Source organism: Vigna unguiculata, chromosome 9 (genome assembly GCF_004118075.2).
Source record: "Vigna unguiculata cultivar IT97K-499-35 chromosome 9, ASM411807v1, whole genome shotgun sequence".
Classification (NCBI taxonomy): Eukaryota; Viridiplantae; Streptophyta; class Magnoliopsida; order Fabales; family Fabaceae; genus Vigna; species Vigna unguiculata.
The window spans coordinates 5091628-5114293 of record NC_040287.1 but is presented as its reverse complement, the minus strand read 5'-3'; the positions used below and the strand labels follow the sequence as shown (position 1 = coordinate 5114293).

Sequence of the window (22666 nt, the reverse complement as noted above, 5' to 3'; positions counted from 1 at the left end):
GCAGAATAGTATACTTGTTGTTATCTTGCTATGAATTTGTTGGACGAAATAGTGTCCAGAATTGGTGGAACAGCTGTTTTTCACTCAATTCATGACCCACCATGGAAATAAAATTGAAATAGGACATACTCCCCTGGATTTGCTTATGGGAAATTGGTGAATAAAAAAATTTAAATGGTTTGTTTTATAAAATTGGTTTAAATAAATAAAATTAATCAAAAAATATTATTTTTTTACTAACTAATATTGGACAAATTTAATTTATAAAATCAACTAGAATAATAAAATATATGTATTTTTGTCTTTTTAAATCGATTAAATATTTAAAAATTTCACTGTAAAAATATTAAATTTCAGTTTTTAATATATTTTCCATATTTAGTTTTTCATTCGGTACAAGGTAGGGAAAACCTTTCCTAGTTGGGAGGTGATGCTTTGACAAAATTTATTTTGACAAACTTTGATAAACAAATATTTTTGGTAAAAAAAAGTCCTAAAATTTTATTATTTTATTTTTGTAGATTTCATAAAAAAAATAAAAAATTATTCTATTTAGTAACTTTGTTAACTTTATTAAAAATTTGTTTCTTAAAGTTTCTCGTAATTATGCCCTAATGGAAGCTAAATGTGACAAGTTCCGAATTCATGAGAGCAGGACGAATTCACGTCTCTCTTTGGGCCTTAGTCCAGTTTTTTTTTTCTTTATTTTTAAAATTTTGTTAATCAATTTCTCCTATTTAACTTCTCGATAAGTTAAAATGACATCATAAAATAAAATAAAAAACCATCCTAACCATAGAAAAAATAAAACTATTTTAATAAGTAAAAATACTATCTTTCACAATTTCCCCCATAATTGTTATTTTAAAAAATAATTATTTTTATTACCCATGAGAAATGTCTACATATGCACTACAACGTCTCATCCTCAACTTCTGTTAATTTTATTTTTTGAGTTTAATTGTGAGGATAATAGCTGTGTTAATTTTTTTTAGATATTTATTAGATTTTGGTTTAAAATTATATATATATATATATATATATATATATATATATATATATATATTATGGTATCTAGAGCTTAGTTTGTGATTGAAAACTCTCTACCATGGTGCAATTTTAGTGATCAATTTTTCTTCTTCAACCCAATTCATGACCGTATTTGCAATCCAATCCAATGTGTTCTTTTTGCACAACCCTAATTATGTCATGACTTATACTCCACCACGCATAGCTACCTTCACTTCTTCATTTTTGTTTCAACTCTTTGTTTAGTTTTGGTTATCTATTCTAGTTTGATTTTAGACACCAACTTTGTTTGTTATTTTTTAGTTTTGTTGTTCTTTGTTAGTTTGTTGTGAAATTAAATATGACCAATTAAATGGAGGACTTTTTACATTCCATTATATGTAATTTTGGAAAATAATGTAAAAATTTCTTGCTACTCAATCACATGTCATGTCTATCCCATCGTTAAAAAGTTTTATCTTCTTCTAATTCATCAAGTATATCTCCTTTCTTATGGATCCCTGAATTGGAGTACCTCAAATCACATGTCATGTAATCTTTTAAGCCTTTTGTCCTTAAATTATGTGAAAAATAGGTTAATTACACAATAATGTGTGGTTGAAATATATTAAAACTTTTGGAACATATGGCTAAGGATTGGTTAGGATTATTAGATCTTGTTTTACTTCTTGTTGCAAGAGTTTCATCAACCTTCCTTCTTAACATAGATATTCTATATATAGAGTTTCAGAAAAAAGAGACATTATAAATTCTTTGGAGCTATTGGAAGATAAACTAAAGTCATTTTTATTCAACTATCATATGTCCATGCTTGAAGCTTAAAGACACATTAAACGCTTTTGACGTAAGATTAAATGTATGTAGCTTCTTTGGCCTCTTCTAATATATGACATGACTTATAAAACCTAGGATAGGTAGCTTCTTTCCACCTTTGAGTAAAGTGTAGGGTTTGGCATAGTTGGTTGACTCTACAACACTAACATTGTAAATTTTTCAAAAAAGTTGTTTCCATCGAGCAACTTTCAACACTCTCTTCAAGGAATCACAACAAGAAAATATTTTATTAACAACTAATTTTAATGACCAAAAGTTGTTAGTCATTATAATAACGAATTTAGATACCAACTTACAAAATAAAAAATTATTGTTACTAAAATAGTCATTATTATGAATAAAAGTATTGATTATATTTTTTATTTCTTCAAATTTCTTTGATAATAATTTTTCAAGATATGTACCAGAAAACATGATTTGATCAGATTGTTAATACTAACCACAATTTTAAATTTTGATCACAATCACTTCACCATTGCAACTAGGGTCGCATCAACTGCAACTTCCACCATTGCTAACGATTGTGACTAAACTACAAGAAATTCATAAGGTTTAAAATACGAGTTTTATATGTAGAGATTTGGGTAAAAAGGGATAACCTAATTCACCTTCAATTTCAATCCTTTGACAAATGGAGATATTCTTAGGTTGGACTTTTAACTGTGTTTAAAAAATCTAAACTAATTAAGTCCATTTTGTTTCATTTAACTAAGTGGAGAGAAGGTTTTTAGGTCGAAAAAGTGTTATTTTTCGCAATCTTTGGAAGAGAAAATGAGAAAAAAAGTTGACATATTCAACTAATCGTCTCAGCAAGATTGCGATTGTCATTTTGTCCCTTGGATTGAGCTAAAATTTTAACAAAAGGTTCATGACATATGATTCTTCGTTTGATCGTCCAAATCCTCAACTAAGGGTATGTGGTTAGGGAAATCAGTCTTGCTCTATTTCAGGTCTCTATTTATTCTTCAAATTTGAAATCGTTATTGTTTTGATGTATTATGTGGTTGTAGGCAGACTTTTATTTAACTTTCTTGTATCTATTTTTAATCTTAATGGAGCTTGATTAACTCATGTGCCAAATTTTTATTTCTCACATTGAAAAAGTTTTCTCATATCCAAAGTATGGCCTTGCCCCTCATAAATTCTTTAAGAAATTATTTTCATTGCATATTTTACTAGTTTTAGGTGTTGTTTCCCTTAGGGATGACAATGCAAATTGAGTTATCCCATTTAGGCCCGCCCCACGTTAGGTCCAAAAAATGCGGGTCAAGTTGGCTTGCCCTGCTGTACAAAAATGGGTTAAAAACTGTGGTATACCACGCATTCGTAATGGCTCGGAGGCTGACCTGCACTTTTGTTGCATCATGAATTTAAAAAAAAAAATTGCAACACCAAACACTTTTTGTTTCGCGTGTAAGGACCAAGAGCCTACTAAGAACCTCTTCAATTTTACTCCTTTCTTCTTGAAATCTCCTCTCTTCACAACGGCACTGGCTTCTTCTCCAAGAAATCTATCTCCTCGTTCGATCGGTCGAACAGACGATCGGGGTACCTGTCTAAAAGGCGTCGATGCTTAAGTCAGTTGATGGGCCGATCGGTGTGTAAGTGTAACTGCAATAATAAATGCAAAATTAAAATCCTCACCAACCTACCGTTGGGCCTTATTTATAGTTTCCGATGTGGGCCTGAGATTAGGGTTTCTTAATCACGGCCCAATGATCCTCTAATCAAAATTACTGACTTGTTTAACGTTAATTAATCCAGCTCGCTGGCCTTGTTTGGCCGGTCGACCGATAGCCGCTTGACTAGGCTGATTATCTTATGATTTTAACAACCTTAAGTGAATAATTAATCTATACGGCCGATCGACCGATGGTCACATGTAAGGCGCTACCTGAACCACCTATGAGACTGTTCAACCGATGGGTTTCCATGGGTTGATGCGCGATCGACCTGGGGACCGATCAACCGATTATCCTTTACGAGGTAACGAGTGATTCGTCTGTGTGGCCGATCGACCGATGGTCCCTTACAGAGTAACGCGTAATTTATGCGTAGGGTCGATCGACTGATGGTCCCTTTTCGGGGTAGCGTGTGATTTGTTTGTAGAGTCAATCGACCGATGATCCCTTACAGAGTAACGCGTAATTTATGCGTAGGGCCGATCGACCGATGGTCCCTTTTCGGGGTAGCGTGTGATTTGTTTGTAGAGTCAATCGACCGATGATCCCTTACAGAGTAACGCGTAATTTATGCGTAGGGCCGATCGACTGATGGTACTATATAGTTCATCTGTGGGGTCGTTCGACCGGTGGACATGTTTTATATACGAGCCCTCCCAACCTTGTTCGATGGACCAGAGGACTTCACATGGCCCGATGGGGCATACAGTACACTGTTTTATCTACTGCACCATGAATCTAATGGCTCACTTTAAAAAATTTTCTATCTAATGCACCATGAATTAAATGAAAATGTGTTTTTAAAATGGAACTTTAGAAATTTCTGTTAAAAGAATGAACCTATTCATTTTATGCTAATGTTATCTACTTAAAAAAAACACCTAATCATTAGGTTTTCATCTAGGAAAAATTTATCACAAGTCAGCTACCTGTCACAGGCCTACACGAACCATAAGTTATGCAGGTCGGATTTGTACTAGCCAGCAGATTCAGGATCTTGACCACCCCGCATTTTTCACTGCTAGTCCCACATCGTGGTCCCTAGTTTCCCTATCATCTCCGTATACTTACATTGTTAAGGAATCACTTTCTAAAACATTGAGATGGGGTAAACGCTTGTATATTCAACATGTATGACTCATAACCAAAATAGCTAAGCACTAAATCAAAGCTTCTTGTGAGAAGATACTTAGTAATTTCTGTAACCTCACTTCTTTAACAATCCCATCTTTTTTTTCATAGTTATCAATCAACTCATAAATTGTTGAAGTTTCACATAATATCCATTTAAAAAATATAAAATATTGGAATAATGTTTTTTTTTTCTTAGTTAATAATGCTTCATCAAGCTCACTTTGCACAAGACAGTAAACCTAATAAATGTGAGAATATTATGGATTTTAAAATTGGATGGATACATGAGCATGATCTTGGAAACAAACGGATTAGGGTATTGAATGCATCTCACACCTATATAAGAGGACAATTTCCATTTATATTCTACAATTGAAATAAATGAATTCTTGGACCTTTCGTTCAACATGAAGAGAATAGTTTAAACTCACACGGCTAGTCTCCCTAGGATATGTCAATTTACAACCCTTGACTTCGTCTTAGTTTTTTTATTTCTTTCATGTGGATCGCAAAAACTTAGAATTTTCTTTATAGATATAATTTAAAAATGAGTAATGAGTGAAATTTTATAAATGTTATGATAGTCCGTTGTTTATTTTGTCATAAATTTTAGGGTTAAATATGTCTTTTGTCCTTCAATTTTTAAAAATTGGAATTAGTCCATTTTTGAAACTTAGACCCAATTCAGTTCTCCAACTTAGAAATGTGTAAATTTAATTATTTTAACCAAATATTTTTAAGTTTATTTGACATTTCGAACGCATTTCTTAGCTAACATTCAACTAACGTTGAGGTGGAATTTTGTCAAATAGTGTAAACAACTCAAATGCTATCATGAAATACATTCGAAACGTCAACTAAACTTAACAAAATTGGATTAAAAGGACTAAATTCACGTACTTCTAAAGTTGATGGACTAAATTGGATTAAAGTTTCGAAGAGGAACTAATTTCAACTTTTACTAAAAGTTAAGGAATCAAAAACATATTTAACCCTAAATTTTATTATAATTTTAATAAAACTCTTTTTTAAGATTTGGAGTTTTCGAGTTGGAAAATATTTTTGTGACACTGTACCAATTGATAACTTACTTTTATGGATATTTTGGTCATTAAAAAGTTTAACTTATATTTGTAAAAAAAAATTAAAAGATAAATAATAAATACTAATATCCTTTGAAATTATTTGTGTTGCATAACACACATTACCCTTGATTAATTTTATTCATTTTGTTGTGGTTCTTTTTATCACTTTTCCTTTCATTTCCAAGCTTGACTTAAATACATATAAACTTGTTAGAGTATATGTACCACAAGTGTAATTTATTATTATTTTTATACAATATATATGCTATAAGTGTTTCTAATTGACTTTTATCAATTGTTTTCCTGTTAAGTGAGTATATATATTATTGTATTTATTAGTATTTATATATAGAAATTCAACTGCTAAGACGTTATAACTGACTTGACTTGATTGGATTAATTCTAGTTGTGTGTCTTATTAAGTATGTTTAATTTAATATTTGAAAAACAAATTTGGATGCTATTGTTAGGTTCATCTTATTTTTTAACTTATTAGAATTAATAGTTTGATGTTCATTTATCCTATAAAATATTTGATAAACATACTTACCTAGGCAAAATATATATAAATCATTAAAAGATAATAAGCAATATAAATATTTGAGAAGTAATTAATTCAATACTCAATTATATATATAATTTCAGCCTAAGGTTTTGAAAATATATACTAAACAAATGAGTAAAAAACAAAAAATTAAATAATAATAGTAATACGTGGATAATTAATAAATAAAAATAAAAATTTAATAATTATCATTTATTGCCATCAATTAAAAAACAAAATTTCAAATTATAGTTAATTATATATTCATTTTATTCATCAGACGGTTATAAATGGGCAGTTAAGCGATACTGTCACAACTGCAAATTTTCTCTTACTCCTAACGATCCAATAAATGTATACGTATATTTCTCATTGTAACAGTTTTAATTATTTATTGTTTAAATTTAATTGCGATTCAGGTATTTTTATTTTACAAAGTCGTTTATAACTTTTCCGTAATTTTAGCACCTTAAATTTTAATTATCTATAATTTTGGTTTTGACATTTTAGGACATTTTAATCTCTTAATCTTTAACCAGACACAACTTCAACTCAATTTATTTTTAAAACTGAATAAAATGATTAAAAATTAAAAATTAAGGGATTTCTATCAAATTCGGTAGTATAATTATCTAAGCTTTATTCACTTGGGTAGATGGGTTAAGGGAAAGGGAAAGAATAAGTTTGAGTTAATTTGAGAGTGAAATGCATGTTATTTTTTTAAGGAATTTAGAGATGATTATAAGTAGATTTAAAAGTAAAGTTTGTGAGTGATTTGATTAATGTGACAGATAAAAAAATATTTTAATATATTTAAAAGAGAGATTATAATTTTGCCCTTTATGTAATAAGTAGTACAAATTAGTATTTGTATGAGTTTTAATCAATTTTTAAATTTTTTATTTAATATTACACAATAAATAAATAATTTACAAAATTTAATAAAATAAATTAATTATTTTCATAGTATTGAAATAAATTTTACCAAGCATAGAAGCAGGAGTATGCATCGAATTCGCAAAGAAGGGATCGATTCCACTCTCCCACTTGCCAGAAGGTTCCAACGAAGTCCAGCGAAGAGAAGATTAGTTCCAAAGCTTGAGGGGATTGGATCTGCATGTTTGGGATCGATTCCAAGATTCAAGGGATCTGTTCCAAGCTTCAAGATGCATGAAGAACGAATGGGATCAGTTCCAGGCCACTATAGATCGATCTACTGCACTGAAATTTCTCACATAGTCACCGCTGAAGCTGAACAACGTAGGTGCTATATTGGTACATGCAAACATGTAAATAATAAAACGGGACAATGGATAAAAGGGTCATTTGTTGCAGTCATCCTTCAAATTCGACCTGCACAAAGCGAGATCAGAAAAATCATCTATCTCCCAAATCACTGCAAACACTCGTCCATATATCATCCAAAATGAACATCATCCTTCCCTACTGATTCATCCTTTCGTTTACGCTGAAACAGAAAATTCTCTAAAACGAACAGACCTTAATTTCACTTTGTCGTGTTAAAAATAAAAGATGAATTGTAAATAATTGAACTAAAAAAAATAAGCAGTTAAAAATTGAAAAAAATAAAAATTGAATGAAAAAATTCGAAAAAAGAATTAAGAGCAAAATTTTTGGATATTATAAAATATAAGGAACGAAATTAAAATTACAACTAAAGTTAAGACTAAAATTTGTCCAGAAGAACATATCTTGTGTTACTATGAGAGAACATTCAAATCCATAATCAAAGTAATTGAGAAAATAAAATTAAAGTAATTAATATTCTTAACTAACTAGTTTACTTTACTCCGTCATTATTCCTCATTTGTTTCTTTGTTGACACGAAAGAGTTGGAAATCGAAAAGCTTAAAAAAACCATAGTTTTCAGTGTGTGTGTGTGTGTTTGTGCGATGGCGAAACTGAAGATAGGAGGAACGTGGGCAGGGGTGGTGGAAGAGGTGGACCTTCACGCCTGGACCCTCGCCATGCTCCGCGACTGCGTCGCCGAGCGATCCAACTCTCCGTCGCAGTCCATCAACCTCATCTGCGCCGGTAAGATTCTCCGAGACGACGCCGTTCCACCTCAAACCCTTTCCCAACTCGGCATAAAGAACAACGCTAAGATTCTCGCCACGCGCGCCTCCTCTCCGCAGCAGGGAATATCCCTCGTCGCGCAGGAAGAGCGCTGTTCCAGACTCGCGCGTATCAGGTCACGCGCCTTGCCGCGGTTTTAATTTCGCGAAAATTTTGGTTTACTTAGTTGGTTGCGTTTGCTGTGGACAGGGCTGCTGCGACTGCGATGGCGGAACGCCACTCGGATGGTGCGTTGCCGATTGAGGACTTCAATATCGAAGTTGAGGATCAGAGTGGACAGAAAGTGCGGTTAGGCTCTGAGACTGATCAAAGGTGTGTTGCACGTGTGAGCTTTTTGTGTTTGGAATTTTCGTTTTGAATTAGAACGTGAGGGTTTGGGTTCTGTGGCAGGGCAGTGATGATGGGACTGATGCTTCACGCGAAGGGGAAGAAACTTATCAAACAGGGGAATTACAAAGATGCGCTCGAAGTGCTTAGCATGGGAGAGGTTAGTTTTTATAGGTTAATGTTTTGTTGCGAATGTGTTTTTCTGATAAGCAAATTACACTGAAACTTATACACTGCTTTTGGTTTCTCTGAAATTCACTCTCTACACTTGCCTTTTAAACTTGTTGCAATGTACTTTTTGGATGAAAAAGAGTGTTGGGGTAGTGTAAGCCACTGATTCAAACAGTTAAGAGGGATTACTGTACGGGGGAAAAAGCAGGGTGAATTCCGGAGAATCGAGTCCTGAACTGCAATACTGCTGCTCGGTGTAACTCACCATCATTATGCTCAATGATACGTGACGAATAGGCACTGACTTATGAGCATTGTGTGGTGAAGGAAGTAGCCTTTGTCAGGGCAAGAGTTTGTGGTTATAGTTTCTGTGACATTTTTACTGTCTTTCTTTAACCTTGACATTTTGAGTAGTATTTTTGCTATATTATTATTATTATTTTGGCAGAAAATTACTTATATATAAATCATGAAATTGCGCGCATGGCCTCTCTTCCGTGTTGCTTGGATAGTGATTTTTTTTTATTAATTTCACTCTTAATTCAAAATTTCATTTATTTTTGCAGGAGTCGTTCTCTCTTTGTGATTCAAAAGTCATTGAGGTGAGTAATTTATTCAAACGTTATCCTCATTTGGGCCCATGAGAGAATTTTGTTGCAAATTATTTACTCAAGTAAAGAAATGGGGCATGATTTAGTCTAATTGTGTACTTATTTCACTGAAAACTGTGTTTTAGCTACCTATTCCTTTTCTTTTGCTGAAAATTACTTGTCGTTGGCAATATTTTGTTGCATGTATGCATTTTGTAATGAAGCTCTTTGATTGCTTAGGAAACAGATCTTTAGAGGGAATATAGGATTGAAATCCTCTGAAGTCAGAGACAGAGAAAATACGTAGTTATAAATATTTGTTGAAGTGTCAAAGTAGCAGATTTTGAGTGTTGATTCTTCTATTAATTGTTTATAACTGTATTTTTTCCTCTATAGTTCCCCCCACAAAAAAAAAAAAAAAAATTAGAAGAGCCAAATTTTTTAATACATATGTTTTTGTTTTGAGTCTAATACAAATTTTGTCTCTTCAGCTTATTGACAATGTTCCTATACTACAAATAGACATGGTATGGTGCTATTTTATGATACGAGACATCAGATGGCTCGCAGACGCAGGAAAGCGTCTTGAAATAGCTAGGATAGGAATTGAACGGGCTCATGGAAAGGATTCTCTTCGCCTGAGGCTCTTACAAGGTGGTCGATTTCCAGAACTTGCATTGTGAGTTGTTTCCCTTGCTTTTTCCCCCTTAAAACACTCAATATGTATGTGGTGAAATATAAATAGCTAATTTTTTTCTTCATCCTGTAAATGAATTTGTTTGGTTTATAGGCATTTGAGACTAGAGCTGCTTGAAGGGGTAGTGGCATATCATACTGGCCAGTTAGAGAAATCCAGAAAAGCATTAGCCTCTGCAAGAGCTAAGTTTGAACAGGTTTGTAAAAGTGCGATAAATTGGATAGAAGAAATATAGACAACATTTTACACATTTGTTGGAGTTAGACAAGAGTTTCAAATTTCCTTTTAAGTATTCTTGTCATATTGTCTTATATATATATATATATATATATATATATATATATATATATATATATATATATATATTGTATAAACAATGTTATTTTTAATATACGTGTGTGTATACCATAATCAGAACTCATAATTATTTACATTATAAATTATTCTTAACATGATATAAATGTTTTATCCAAATTTTATATAGACTATTATATTTCTTTGCTAGTATGATATTATATTAACCATGTGGAAATTGAAAGACACTCTCAGCCTTACAGGAAGAGACTTTAATAGGAGCTGTCATTAGCAGGTTTCATGTGATGGGTTTGGACTATATGTTGATACAATAAAATTTCTCTGCCGTATCATAAAGATAATTAAATTTGTGCATCAGTTGACTTATCTCACTCTAGTTTAGCATGTAACCACCCCTAAGCTTGTAAATTACTATCTTAATTTTCAAAATCTTATATTGTTTTAGTTATGAATAATTTGTATGTATGTTACATCAGTTTCTCGTAGCTGTTGTCATATATGATAATCTTACAAAATGCACATTAAATTAGATGAAGTGGCTGAAGCTTGACCTTGTATAAGGAGTTTAATATTTAAAATTTTGAAGTTAACAGTAGATAGTTAGGATCCCTCTGGCTTCAAATGTTTTTGAAATTGATTGATATATACAGTTTTGTTTTGTATGACCCCTGCCTCGTTTTCTCTAGTAAGCAATGCTCTTTTCTGTTGCAGCTGCAAGTGTCAGATGAAGCCTTATCATTTGTTATGAGCATGGGCTATGTTGAACGCGATGCAAAGCGAGCATTGCGGATGAACAATCAAGATGTTGGAGGTGCCATTGATTTCCTTGCTGAGGAGAAAGCAAAGAAATTGCAAAAGCGGGAGGAGGATGTGAGGAGAAGAAATGAAATTAAGTGAGTTAATGTTTATCTGCTTTATTTTCTTTTTGTGTTTCTCTTTCTAAATAGCTTGTTCCCAGGGAACAAAAGCGATATGGAATGACACCCTTAAAGAAAGCTGTGGATCTAGAGAGATTGAATGAATTGGTCTCTATTGGGTAAGGGCTATTTATGTTCTGTATTGTGAGTATTGATATTTGTTCATGCGTATTGTAAACATTGGTCTATAAGGGGGGATACTTTTTTGGAACGTATTGTAAGTACCTAGGCTTGTGGCACTTAGAATTTATTTATTCGTGCCGGACATCTATCCTTGCATTAACATGATACTTAGCATGCATAACTTGTAATACTTGATACATAACATATGAGAGAGGATACTACTTCAGGGATGAATTTCAGGTTTATTCTTCTAGTATTATAATGCTGCTTTTGCATAATCGAACTAGTCATCAGAATTGACACTGCTATTCTGGCAGGTTTGACAAGGAGCTTGCTGCTGAAGCCCTTAGACAAAATGAAAATGATACTCAGAAAGCATTGGATGATTTGACGAATCCTGAAACTAATTCTGCTTTACAGGTTAGTATTTGTCTTAACAAAATTCTGTCACTTAAAACAATTTTCCTACTTACTATCATGAATATGAAGGTTGCGATCGAGTCAAGGAAAAGGAAGAGACAAAAACAAGCAAAAGATTATGAAATTGAGAAAGTTGTGCGAATGGGTTTTGATAGAGCAAGAGGTATACAAGTTTATACAGATATTCAAGTCACATTATACAAAGTTTTATGCATATATAGGGTTATTCTGATACTGCTGCTTCTTTGTAGTTGTTGCTGCTTTTGAGGCCGGAGGTGGTGTCGAACAAGTGTTGCTAAGACTGACAGCACAACCTGGGATTGAACCCAATACAGATTCAACGGGCACCTCCAATGGTGGTGCTACTTCATCTGCTCCATTACCTAACAATGTTAACTCTGATGATCATCTAAACACGACGGATGAGGTTGAAGACAGTAAAACAGAACGAGATAAAGAAATGGAAGATGAGCTCTCTGCAGATATTGCAAAAGCAGATGCCTTGGCTGATTATGACATTGAAGTTAATGTAGAAGGAGAAGCCATAACCGAGTACCTGGCCCTGCTTCAAACTGCTTCCCACTAGGAAAACAAATTATTTATAATAAAAAATAAAAAAATATTTAGAATAATATTGAGCAGTTTATGTAAATAGCAGGTTGATATAGATAACAACGTATTTGATGCTCGTGGGAGCTTGATGTAAATAGTATCATAAAAACTCCACCCAACGAGCACATTGTCCTTCCGCTGATAGATAACGAATTTGACGTGTTTATCTTATGTCATTTTTTTATGATTTGGTTGACATGTATGAAAAAAAAAATTGAAAAGTAAAATATTAAAATTACGAAAAACAATCATTGTGAGAACCTAAACTAGCCTAATTTTTTTTCATGTCTAACTTTAAGGATCAACTTCATTATTTGGAATTTTGTCGTTCTAATATATATATATATATATATATATATATATATATAAGGAATATTAAAAGAAATTACTTTCATTGCATTTCATTTACGTTCTTATGAACAACTTCATCGTCAAAGCCGGTAGATCATTTTCGTTTTTCCGTCTTCTTATTTTCTTAATAACCTTCTTTCTTTAGCTTTCTGTCCGTAATATCTTTTACAAATTTCGAAGTTATTTTTTCTTTTTCCATACACAGATCCTATCTTCTAAAATGGTAACAAAACATGAAATGTTTATTCAAAATTTAATTTAGGGTAGGTTGTTTTACACTCTTAAAAGATTTTAAAATTTAATAATTAGATTCTTAAAATGAATTTTTCACATTTTTACTAGATTTTGTAAATTCAGAAATGTTATTCTCTCACCTAGTTCATAGTTTAGTTGGGTTAATTTTAAGTGAAGTCGTGTTTGACCTTATCTGTAATATTTTTTAGAAAGTATCTGAGATCGGTAACTTTCAGATTAAACTAATCCAGATCGATCAATTTGCCTCAACTGAAAGGCTCTCGCTAGGTGAAAAAGTAGGTTATGTATCCGATGGCTAGGGACACCTAGTTTCATCAATAAGGTGTTTCATGAGCAAAATTTACAAATTTTGTGAAGAAAAGGAAATGACGAAAGACCAACGTAGAGTGTGATTGAATTTTAGATGGAATACCCAAATCAACTCTCAAGTGTGATTAACACTTTTTAAATCCAGTTAAAAGAATATTCACCTCAAAATAAAATTAATTTAAGAATTACGACAAATTGTTTTTTTTTTTCACTCCCATTGAGTTGAACTCAAATTAATTTTCCAACGAAAATCCAAACACAGACAGTGGTTAATGTAGAATGGAAAAGACTAAAAGACGATAAGGAGAAAAAAACGGAGTGAGAATTAAAAAAGATAAATACCAGAAAGACTGGGAAAAGGAAAAAGAGAGCAGAAAATTTCAACGACCAATCTGAATTTGAACAAAAACCTAACTTTGTAAAACTTGTTTTCCATGATGGGAGACATGACCTAGTCTCCCACCTAGCCATAGGCTAATAGAAAATAGATGTTCCTTTACTGTAGAAAATACATGTCACTTACTTTCCCTACGGTTTTTTTCTGTACATTTATATCATTGTTCTAATTCTGAGTCATTATTTTCTGAATCTGTGACCATAACAATCTCCATGTTTAGGTTTTCTTGCCTCACTTCGGAACCCATGTGTTTCTTTGGGAGCACATTACAATCGATGGTGTGCCATACTGGTATCTCCTCTTGAAACAATCTGCCGAAACATTAATAGCATAAAACTTAGATATAGTGATGAGACAAAAAACTTCAAAGAAAGATGCGCAGAGGACTTACGGGTGCTTGCATAGCGTCGGACATTGCACTGTAAGTGCATACTTGCAAGTGGAAATCTCAGTGATTGAACTAATCATCGTTCTGGGTTCGGAGCATACAAACCTCACCTAAAATAAAAATATGAAATCAATATGATGAGGGAAGGAAGAAAAAGACCCAATTCTGCAATTTCATACCTCGGTCTCTCTTGGCCTATTTGTAAGATCACACATGGTTCCGTTAGTATATTGATGAGCATGATACCTGAAAGAATATTATATAATTACGTATTTGTTTTGATCATTCAGTCATCCACAGCATATATCATGTGAAACCATTTCTCCAAGTTAACCCAATTCTCGCACTTAGAAACAGACATCGATAAGGTACCTTTGAGATGCATCTTTTGAACGGGGATCCTTCAATGTAGAAATGTCGGAAAGATTTTGGTTAAATGCAGCTGTAGCCTCCGGATCATACTCTCCCAAGATAAACTCCTGGACGATCTGTGAAAAGGAAAAATTTACACTGATTAAGATACATGGATATATGATTTTACAAGTTTCTAAATAATAATAATAAAACATATCCACTATTATACAGTTGAACCTGCTAAAATGCACTTCGATAAAATTGAGAAACTAAAAGATAGGTCTTTTGAATGTACGATTTATAGACTAACTTCTACAATCAATAATTACGGCAAGGAAAATTGAACAAGGATGTTATCAAGAAATATTGGATCCTCTCCTTTTACGCAGGAACAAAAGTGTCCCATTAAGAGATAAATTTTCTTGTCCAGTGAGCAACATGCTTTATGTTGGGGAGTATAAATTTCATACAGATACACTGTATGTCTCTATCACACGTCAATAAATAAATAAATAAATAAATATATATATATATATATATATATATATATATGTGTGTGTGTGTGTGTAAGCGCGTAATCAGCAGTATCACTTTTGAACATTAGTCGTGTCCTGGTATCCATGTCAGTGTCGTATCCATATGTGTCTCAGTCAGTACTTCTTAAACTTATTCAAGAATGTAATTCCCCTAACAAATACATCATCACTTTGAGCTGCTGAAGAGAGGACGGAGCAAAGAGAAGTTTATACAAACACCCATGAAGGGCCAAAACTGAATGCAATCAAGAGGGTACCTTATCATCTTCCAAATGTAGTTGCCGCAACTTCTTTTGATAGCAAAATTCATATGACCACCAACCTTCTTGCTGCACATTCAAACACCCAGTAAGGAAATGATTTACAATAGATGCCATATGTTTAAATAAGACTCACCAAAACCCAAAACCCAAATACCCAGACCACAAACTTCATGAATAGTAATTAGTAAATCACCACTGGAAATAACTCAAATACTAACCCTGAGAAAGCACGGACCCTTTAATGCTTCTAGCAGTTCATCTGGTGTCTTCTGCTTAATCCGTTTCTCTGTTTCAACAATCATACTGCTAACATTGTGTTGGATAACAGGCTTTCCACTTTTTTCCTTTTCCACCTTAGGTAAGTAACAGATAAACTTCTGTCCATTTTTATCTGGTATTGTTATAGATTCCTGGTCATCATCCTGCAAATGAAGTATCACAAATTCTTATCAGCAGGTCATGAGATAAACATATATAAAGTTGAAATTGACTTTATCCTGAAAAGAAAAAATCCAGTTATGCCCAGAGGCTTAGAAAGGAACTTAAAAAGCCTAGTATGTTCGTTAAAAGGCAACCACCATAAATTGTGAGTTACTGAGTTGTCAGTCAAACTAGTTAAACTATTTTGGGTCTGTACTATTTATATTAGATTGTTTTGTTATAGAATTGATTTTCAAAGAACTGTGATAGAAATAACCAGTGTTGAAACAATTGATGTTTAAAAATAATTAAATTGTATTTGGGAATGATATGTTGAAAGTGAGTTTAGACTCTAGAAGAATTTAATCGCTTGGATGGTGAAGAAGAATCACTGACTGTGTATCGTAAACTAAGATGTTTTTAAAAATTTTGTAGGTTCAACCCTCAATCAATTATATTTGCCTTTAAAGCTAAAATATTTCCTTTCAAAGAACTCATACCATGCAATTAGATCCTAACATCTTCTCAACAAAATTAATTTCATCCACCTCAAAAATTAACCAAACACGATGCACACTAGTAAAGACATGTTTGTTTATCACAAATGAATGTTTGCAGTAAAACAAACAGGACATTTAATTCCTAATCCATCAAAAAGAACCATGCACTCTTATTTCCAATCTCTTCGATTAGTACTTTGGGTTTTCAGAACCAGTATTACCAAAATAAACTGTAAATATTATTCCAATCACAAACGTATTTGATCGTCCAAGAGACACACAATACTTATCCATGCATGAGAGTGCAAACTCCGTGAAAACCTCTACTTCCTTTCCAAAACCAAGGGGGCAGGGAACACTCACTTAAAGTGCAGTATAGCAACCCTAACAATAGTAAACATAAAGAAACTCACAGGGACAAAAGGGGAATCTTGGGGATGGAATTCGATATTGTATTTAGGTTCCCGTGAACGGCCACCGGCAGCAGCACCAGCACCAGCACCACCAAATATACTACCTGTTATGACAACAACAGAGAAAATTAAAAAAAAATGGAAAAGCTGAAAGAATTATGATTCTGAAATCTGAAGAATCGATGGCAATAATTGAATTTGAAACCCTAAGAAAGAATGGAGAAAGAAAAGATAATGACCTATATGAGCAGGGAAGATTTGTTCGGAGGCATAGGTGAAAGAGAAGAGAATGAAGAACAGAAAGAGTGGCCTCATCGTCTTCTTTACCCTCACAGATCACAACCAACCAAACCCAGCTCCGACGTCGTTTCCTCAGCACTGAACGAAAAGAAGTTCGAACCAGGATCACCGTGATGCCAAACCGTCCACGTCTACTCACCAATCCACGATTGCCACGTGTCACAATGGAATGGCCTTCTCATGTTAGATCATATATTCATATACTCTCTCACATGTTAAATTTTTTATACTGTTTTTGATTGGTGATTTTTTTTAAGTTTGATTTTTAATTTAATTCTTAAGATGTATCATTTACTTATGTTTTATTTTAAAAGAAAATAATATTAATCTGTTTAATTTTTGTTTTTTTCTACTAACGTTACATTTTTATAATATCATTGAACTGACGTGAAAAATTAATAGTTTTAATTTACTTTTGGTACAATGTAAAAACTTCATATTGTATTTTCTTTTTATCTCTCCAATATTAATTTACTTAATTTAGCTTAAGTATTCACGCATATATCAATATTTTATGGTTATTCCACCTAAGATAATAAAATTAAAAAGTTTAACTTTCTATAATTTTGATTAAGTGATAAAAATAATTAAGTACAAAAGTACGCTTTTTATCTATAATACACCTTTTTTCTTTGTTAAATTAAACATCGTACGATCTTGTTACTACTCTAATAAGAATTCATACGTGGATGTGTATATGATTTTAACCTAACATCATATTTCTATAATAACTCATACTTATTCTTATTTTATGTTATAGGGATTGTTCATTTCTTATATCTAATAAAGAGAATTCACTAAAAGATTATATTGTGTCAATGATCTTTTTAAAACTTGAATTAAAGTTATTTTGATTTACTAACTCTTTGTATTATCAACATTAGAAATCATTATCTACTAATATAGGTGTGCACTTTACGCTAAATATTTTGTCACAAGGGTGTGACTACTTCCACGATAGTGTGAGACATACTCATAAAAAATAAAATAAAACAATGAATAACTACAAGCATATGGTTGCTTTTACATGGGTATGAAGACACCTATCAAAAATTGTCCTAGAATTTTGACCATAAAAATTGTGGCTACATCTACATGGCTTTTAAGATTGTGCAAAATTTCACCAAGGATTTTACTAGATTATTTGAGTAAATCCACATGGATGGAGAGCTCACATCCATATTGAAAAATGTACAAAAAATTCTACGTGCCTCTTCATATATTTGGTTGAATTTTATCTTTATGAATATTTTAAATTGAGTAAGAAATATTTTATCAAAACCTAAAAAACTAAATCTCTTTAAAATATTGTTTGATTTGGAAAGTGGATACGAAGAAAAATAAGTAAATGAATTTGAAAGAATGAAAATGATATTTTGGTGTTGTTTGGATAAAGAATTAAAATGGATGAATGAAGGTATTTGAAGAGAAATTTTTCAAAATTTGTAAATAATGTGATTGGTGTGATAGATTAGAAAAATATTTTAATTGATAGAAATAGAAGATTACCAATATATTATTTTTTTAGAAATTTGTTATAAAATTAAATTTAAGTAATGAAAATTATATTAAAATAAAATTGAAATTATTATTAATTTAAAAATATTAAAATTACAAAAATAAAATTAAAATTTACAGAAGAGATTAGTAGAATAAATTTCTAATACATTTTCTTAAATAATAATTTTATATTATTATTATTATTTAAATTATTGTTAACCAAAAGTATATTAAATTTGACCTAGTAAATAAAATTTTTCCACGTAAAAAATTGTCTCAATTGTGTTGACCTAGGGAAGCACGGAATTTGTCATCACCACAATACAAAAGCCTCCATCCAAACACGGACTAAATGAGCTATGAGAAAAACAACCATTTTTATTAAGCTAATATCTATGAAGATGAATTTTGAAAAAAAAATGTCTAAATACCAAATTAAGATTCATATAAAAAACAATAAAATCTTTCTTGAATAATGACTTGATGTTACTTTTATTAAAAATGGTTTTATATAAGTCTTTAATATACCTAAATAAAATGAAATATTGACAAAATATAAAGGAGGAGTGATTATTTATAGACTTAATTAGTAGATTAATCTTATATTTAAACATAATTTATTTTTATTTTTATATTTTTCTCCTCCGTTAACTGGATTAGAAAATAAGTTTTTCAGTGTATTAAAATTCATCAAGTGTTGAGATTTTGGTGTTGTTTCTTTTCTATGAATTTGTGATGATTATGAATTTTGGTGACGTTGACTTTGTTCAGGAACTTGCTCCCACCCACTACTAATAAAGTGTCAGAGAAGATGAAATTGAAATGTAAAGTTAGTTGGGACACAAGACAGAAGGTGTAGGCACAAAAATGGAAAAAATCTAAACCCTTAAATTTAAATACATCATATCTAGATATACATATATCTATATAATATACTTTTTTTTAGTCGGTGTAATGAGATTTTTGGAATCCTTTTATCCATATTTTAGATTTTGGATCTGAAACTGATAATGGGATTTAGAAAATCAAAAATTATTGAAGGTAGTATATGTCTAACTTTTTTTTTTTTTGTATGAAAGATTATTCTTTGATATTTTATTATTAATTTATTTACTTATTATTATTATTTTAATTAACAAGTAATAATAAAATCTTACATGGTGATGATGTGATATGATGATACCTTTGCCTTTTATCTGCTTTTTCAACTAAAAGAGCCTTGTGGTCACGTGTGTGGTCTCCATCTTCCTCAAGCCATCTGAATAGCTTATAGTAAAGTTACAGATGAAGAAAAATATTTCATAAGACTATTTTTAATAATAGTTTTTTTTATAAAAGTTATATATAAATAAAAATGTAAAATAGCGTTAATGTTACAAATATAAATTATTTTAAGTTAAAACGAGATATATTTATTAATATTTGTAATTTTTAAACTTTTTATGGTAAAGTTCATATTATATTAATATTTCATTTATAAATAATTCTTTTCACGTAGTGGAACGCCATAACTTGAATAACCTTGAATAACCTTCTTTCCTTTACTTGAAAACATAAAAAGCAAATAAAAAATAAAAGTTATGATGGTTGTTGGTTAAGTAAACCGACAAATGAAAATCACATTCCCAGGATGATATTCCAATCCACCTAACTTCTTCGGATGATATTTTAGGAGGGTTATCTACGAAAGTGGGATCATTTTAAATAATATTTACGTATTAGGGGTTGTTTTTTTAAAATAGTTACATATATGATGCCAGATTGAATTTTTTTTATGTTCTAAATTTAGATAGTGTTCGGTTTTTATTAATACCAGTGTAAACACATATGCGATAATATATGTGTATGTATTTTTTATATATACACGATATTATATTAGTAGATAATAATATTATAAAATTATTAAGTTAATATATAAAATTAAATTATATTTATTAAAAAAGAAGTAGAGATAGACGATTTTATAAAAAACGGATAAAAATAATAGTCAATTTTCAAAAATTTAATAAATGATTATATTTTAAAGAGTAAAATTAGAATTTTGAAAGAGAGAATTATCTTTATATATTGTTATATATAATTTAATGACAAGACTATTATATTATATATTTTATGTTTTTTTTTATAATTTAACCACCCCATTAAATTGATTGGATCCAACTATAAACAAATATTTTTTAAGGAAAATAAAAATGCATAAATTTGTCCAAAAATGTAGATATAGTTTAACATTGAGATAAACAATGTTTATTCATCAGTGAAAGTTTAATTAAGTCAACCTGTGTTTTGGACTAACTTGACTCAATTAGGATTTGTGCATTATTGGCTCTATTTAGGTTTGCATTGACTAGTCTCGACCTTTAGCTGGTACCGACTTGGTTCACTCTCCAATCGGGGACAACTCGGTTTAACATTTGATCCGATAAGGCTCAACTCAACCTTTGACCCAAGATAACTTGGCTCAACCTTTGATCCAAGACGACTCTACTCAAAAATTCGGTCTAGTCCAACTTTGCTCAATCTTTGGTTGAGGAACACTAAACTCAACATTTAACCTAGCAACACAACTCGACTCAACTTTAACCTAGGTCAACTCGACTCAATTCTTCGATGTAATCCGACTTATCTCTACCTTCATATCAGACCAACTTGGCTATATTTTTCTGCTCAGGCCAAGTCGGTACGACCTTTGACCCGAATTATCCCGACTCGATTCTTTGATTCAGGCAGACTTGGCTTGTCCTTCAACCTTAGCCAACTTGGCTCAATTTTTTTGGCTTGGAACAACTTGGCTCGACTTGTGGTTCAGACCGACTTTACTCAACATGTGACCCAAACCAACTCAACTTAACATGTGTTCCATACCAACTCGACTCAACCTTATAACCCGGAGAGACTCGACTCAATCGTTAACCTAGACATACTTTGTTCTACCTAGGTCGACATGACTTGACATTCATCTTAAGCCAACTCAACTCAATCTTTTGTCCAATCCAACTATGATTGACCTTGGATCCAGGTCAATCGAGTCAGTTTACAAGATCTTATTATCTGTCATCGCTTAATATTTTATATTTATAATAGACACTGATACCATGAAGATATTGATTATGGAACAACTTTGTAACCTTCATATTTATGCAAAAAATGTTAGTTTTTCTTACTAACCATAATTTGTTCAAAGTATGCAAGAAACTTTTTGTGCAAGAAGCAAACCAATGCAACGATGTGATCATCCACTGATATGGCACGTAATTATCAATGGCACCTATATCAATCAATTATAATTCTAAGAAGTAAAATTAATTTACTAAAACTAATCTACTAATGTACTCTTAATTGTGAATATATAGCGTAAAATATGCCTTTTTCCCTAAAAAGGTTTTGTCAAGGTAATTTGAGTTTCAACTTTCTTGTTGTTCATTGTATGAATAAATTATAGATTAACAGAATTCGTACACGACTATTTTTATTTTTTCTTCTAAATTGACTAAATTTTTTTCTAAATTGATTGTATTATAAAAAAGATATTAAAAAAATTTAATATCATATTAGAAGTATTCAATTATATTAAATTTACTTTTTTACATGGATGAAATGTTTATGTAATATTATTGGTAATACTTTTAATTATTATCATTTTTTAAAGTTCTTCGTTCAAATTAAGATTGCTTAGACTCATTTTGAGATAAAATATTTTTCTAGTTGATTAGATTAATTATATTAAATTTAATTAATAATTAATAATTTACTTTAAAAGGTTAGGAGAGTAAATTAAAAATTGAAGACCTAACCTAAAGTCAAGTCAAATTTAAGTTAAGTTAGATTCAGCAAGAACCATGACAAATTTGTTGGATTGGACTTATGTCAATTTGGGTTGGGTCAGGACCTCCAATAAGGTTGTACCTAGGCTAAGCTGAGTAAGGTTAGGCCCAAGTTAAGCTGAATGAGAGTTGAATAATGTTAAATTAAGATAGGCTAAGCCAAGTAATTATAGGGCCAAGTTGGGTCAAATCAAGCACATTCATTTAAGGACAATCATGTATCTATTTCAATTTGGATCAACCTAGGCCTAATTTAGGCTAAGTCAACTTGACTCCATT

General features: G+C 31.4%; 2 protein-coding genes across 2 annotated transcripts; one reads left to right on the top strand and one right to left on the bottom strand.

Annotated features, from left to right (window-relative positions):
• Positions 1 to 8143: 8143 nt before the first annotated feature.
• Positions 8144 to 12761, top strand: LOC114164707 (NEDD8 ultimate buster 1). The gene is made up of 11 exons (XM_028049451.1): positions 8144 to 8520; positions 8595 to 8717; positions 8796 to 8892; positions 9470 to 9505; positions 9985 to 10172; positions 10284 to 10386; positions 11217 to 11398; positions 11464 to 11541; positions 11863 to 11965; positions 12035 to 12128; positions 12217 to 12761. Exons 1-11 carry the CDS (start codon positions 8222 to 8224, stop codon positions 12549 to 12551), a joined length of 1638 nt encoding a protein of 545 aa, XP_027905252.1. The 5' UTR covers positions 8144 to 8221; the 3' UTR covers positions 12552 to 12761.
• Positions 12762 to 13868: 1107 nt separating this feature from the next.
• On the bottom strand, positions 13869 to 17244 carry LOC114162243 (protein OS-9 homolog). The gene is made up of 8 exons (XM_028046071.1): positions 17003 to 17244; positions 16764 to 16867; positions 15649 to 15852; positions 15425 to 15496; positions 14650 to 14765; positions 14457 to 14523; positions 14281 to 14387; positions 13869 to 14200 (listed from the first exon to the last, which is right to left on the bottom strand). The coding sequence occupies exons 1-8, from the start codon at positions 17076 to 17078 to the stop codon at positions 14047 to 14049; spliced, it is 900 nt and encodes a 299-aa protein (XP_027901872.1). The 5' UTR covers positions 17079 to 17244; the 3' UTR covers positions 13869 to 14046.
• Positions 17245 to 22666: the final 5422 nt, after the last annotated feature.

What these genes read in the sequence shown, in the direction of transcription:
- LOC114162243 (XM_028046071.1), bottom strand. Translation starts at nt 17,078, where the DNA reads ATGAGGCCACTCTTTCTGTTCTTCATTCTCTTCTCTTTCACCTATGCC. An exon ending in AATCTTCCCTGCTCATATAG is followed by an intron (nt 16,868 to 17,002) that starts GTCATTATCTTT and finishes TTGTCATAACAG; the next exon opens with GTAGTATATTTGGTGGTGCT. An exon ending in AGGGTCCGTGCTTTCTCAGG is followed by an intron (nt 15,497 to 15,648) that starts GTTAGTATTTGA and finishes TTGAATGTGCAG; the next exon opens with CAAGAAGGTTGGTGGTCATA.
- LOC114164707 (XM_028049451.1), top strand. Translation starts at nt 8,222, where the DNA reads ATGGCGAAACTGAAGATAGGAGGAACGTGGGCAGGGGTGGTGGAAGAG. An exon ending in CGATTTCCAGAACTTGCATT is followed by an intron (nt 10,173 to 10,283) that starts GTGAGTTGTTTC and finishes TTTGGTTTATAG; the next exon opens with GCATTTGAGACTAGAGCTGC. An exon ending in GGGTTTTGATAGAGCAAGAG is followed by an intron (nt 12,129 to 12,216) that starts GTATACAAGTTT and finishes GCTTCTTTGTAG; the next exon opens with TTGTTGCTGCTTTTGAGGCC.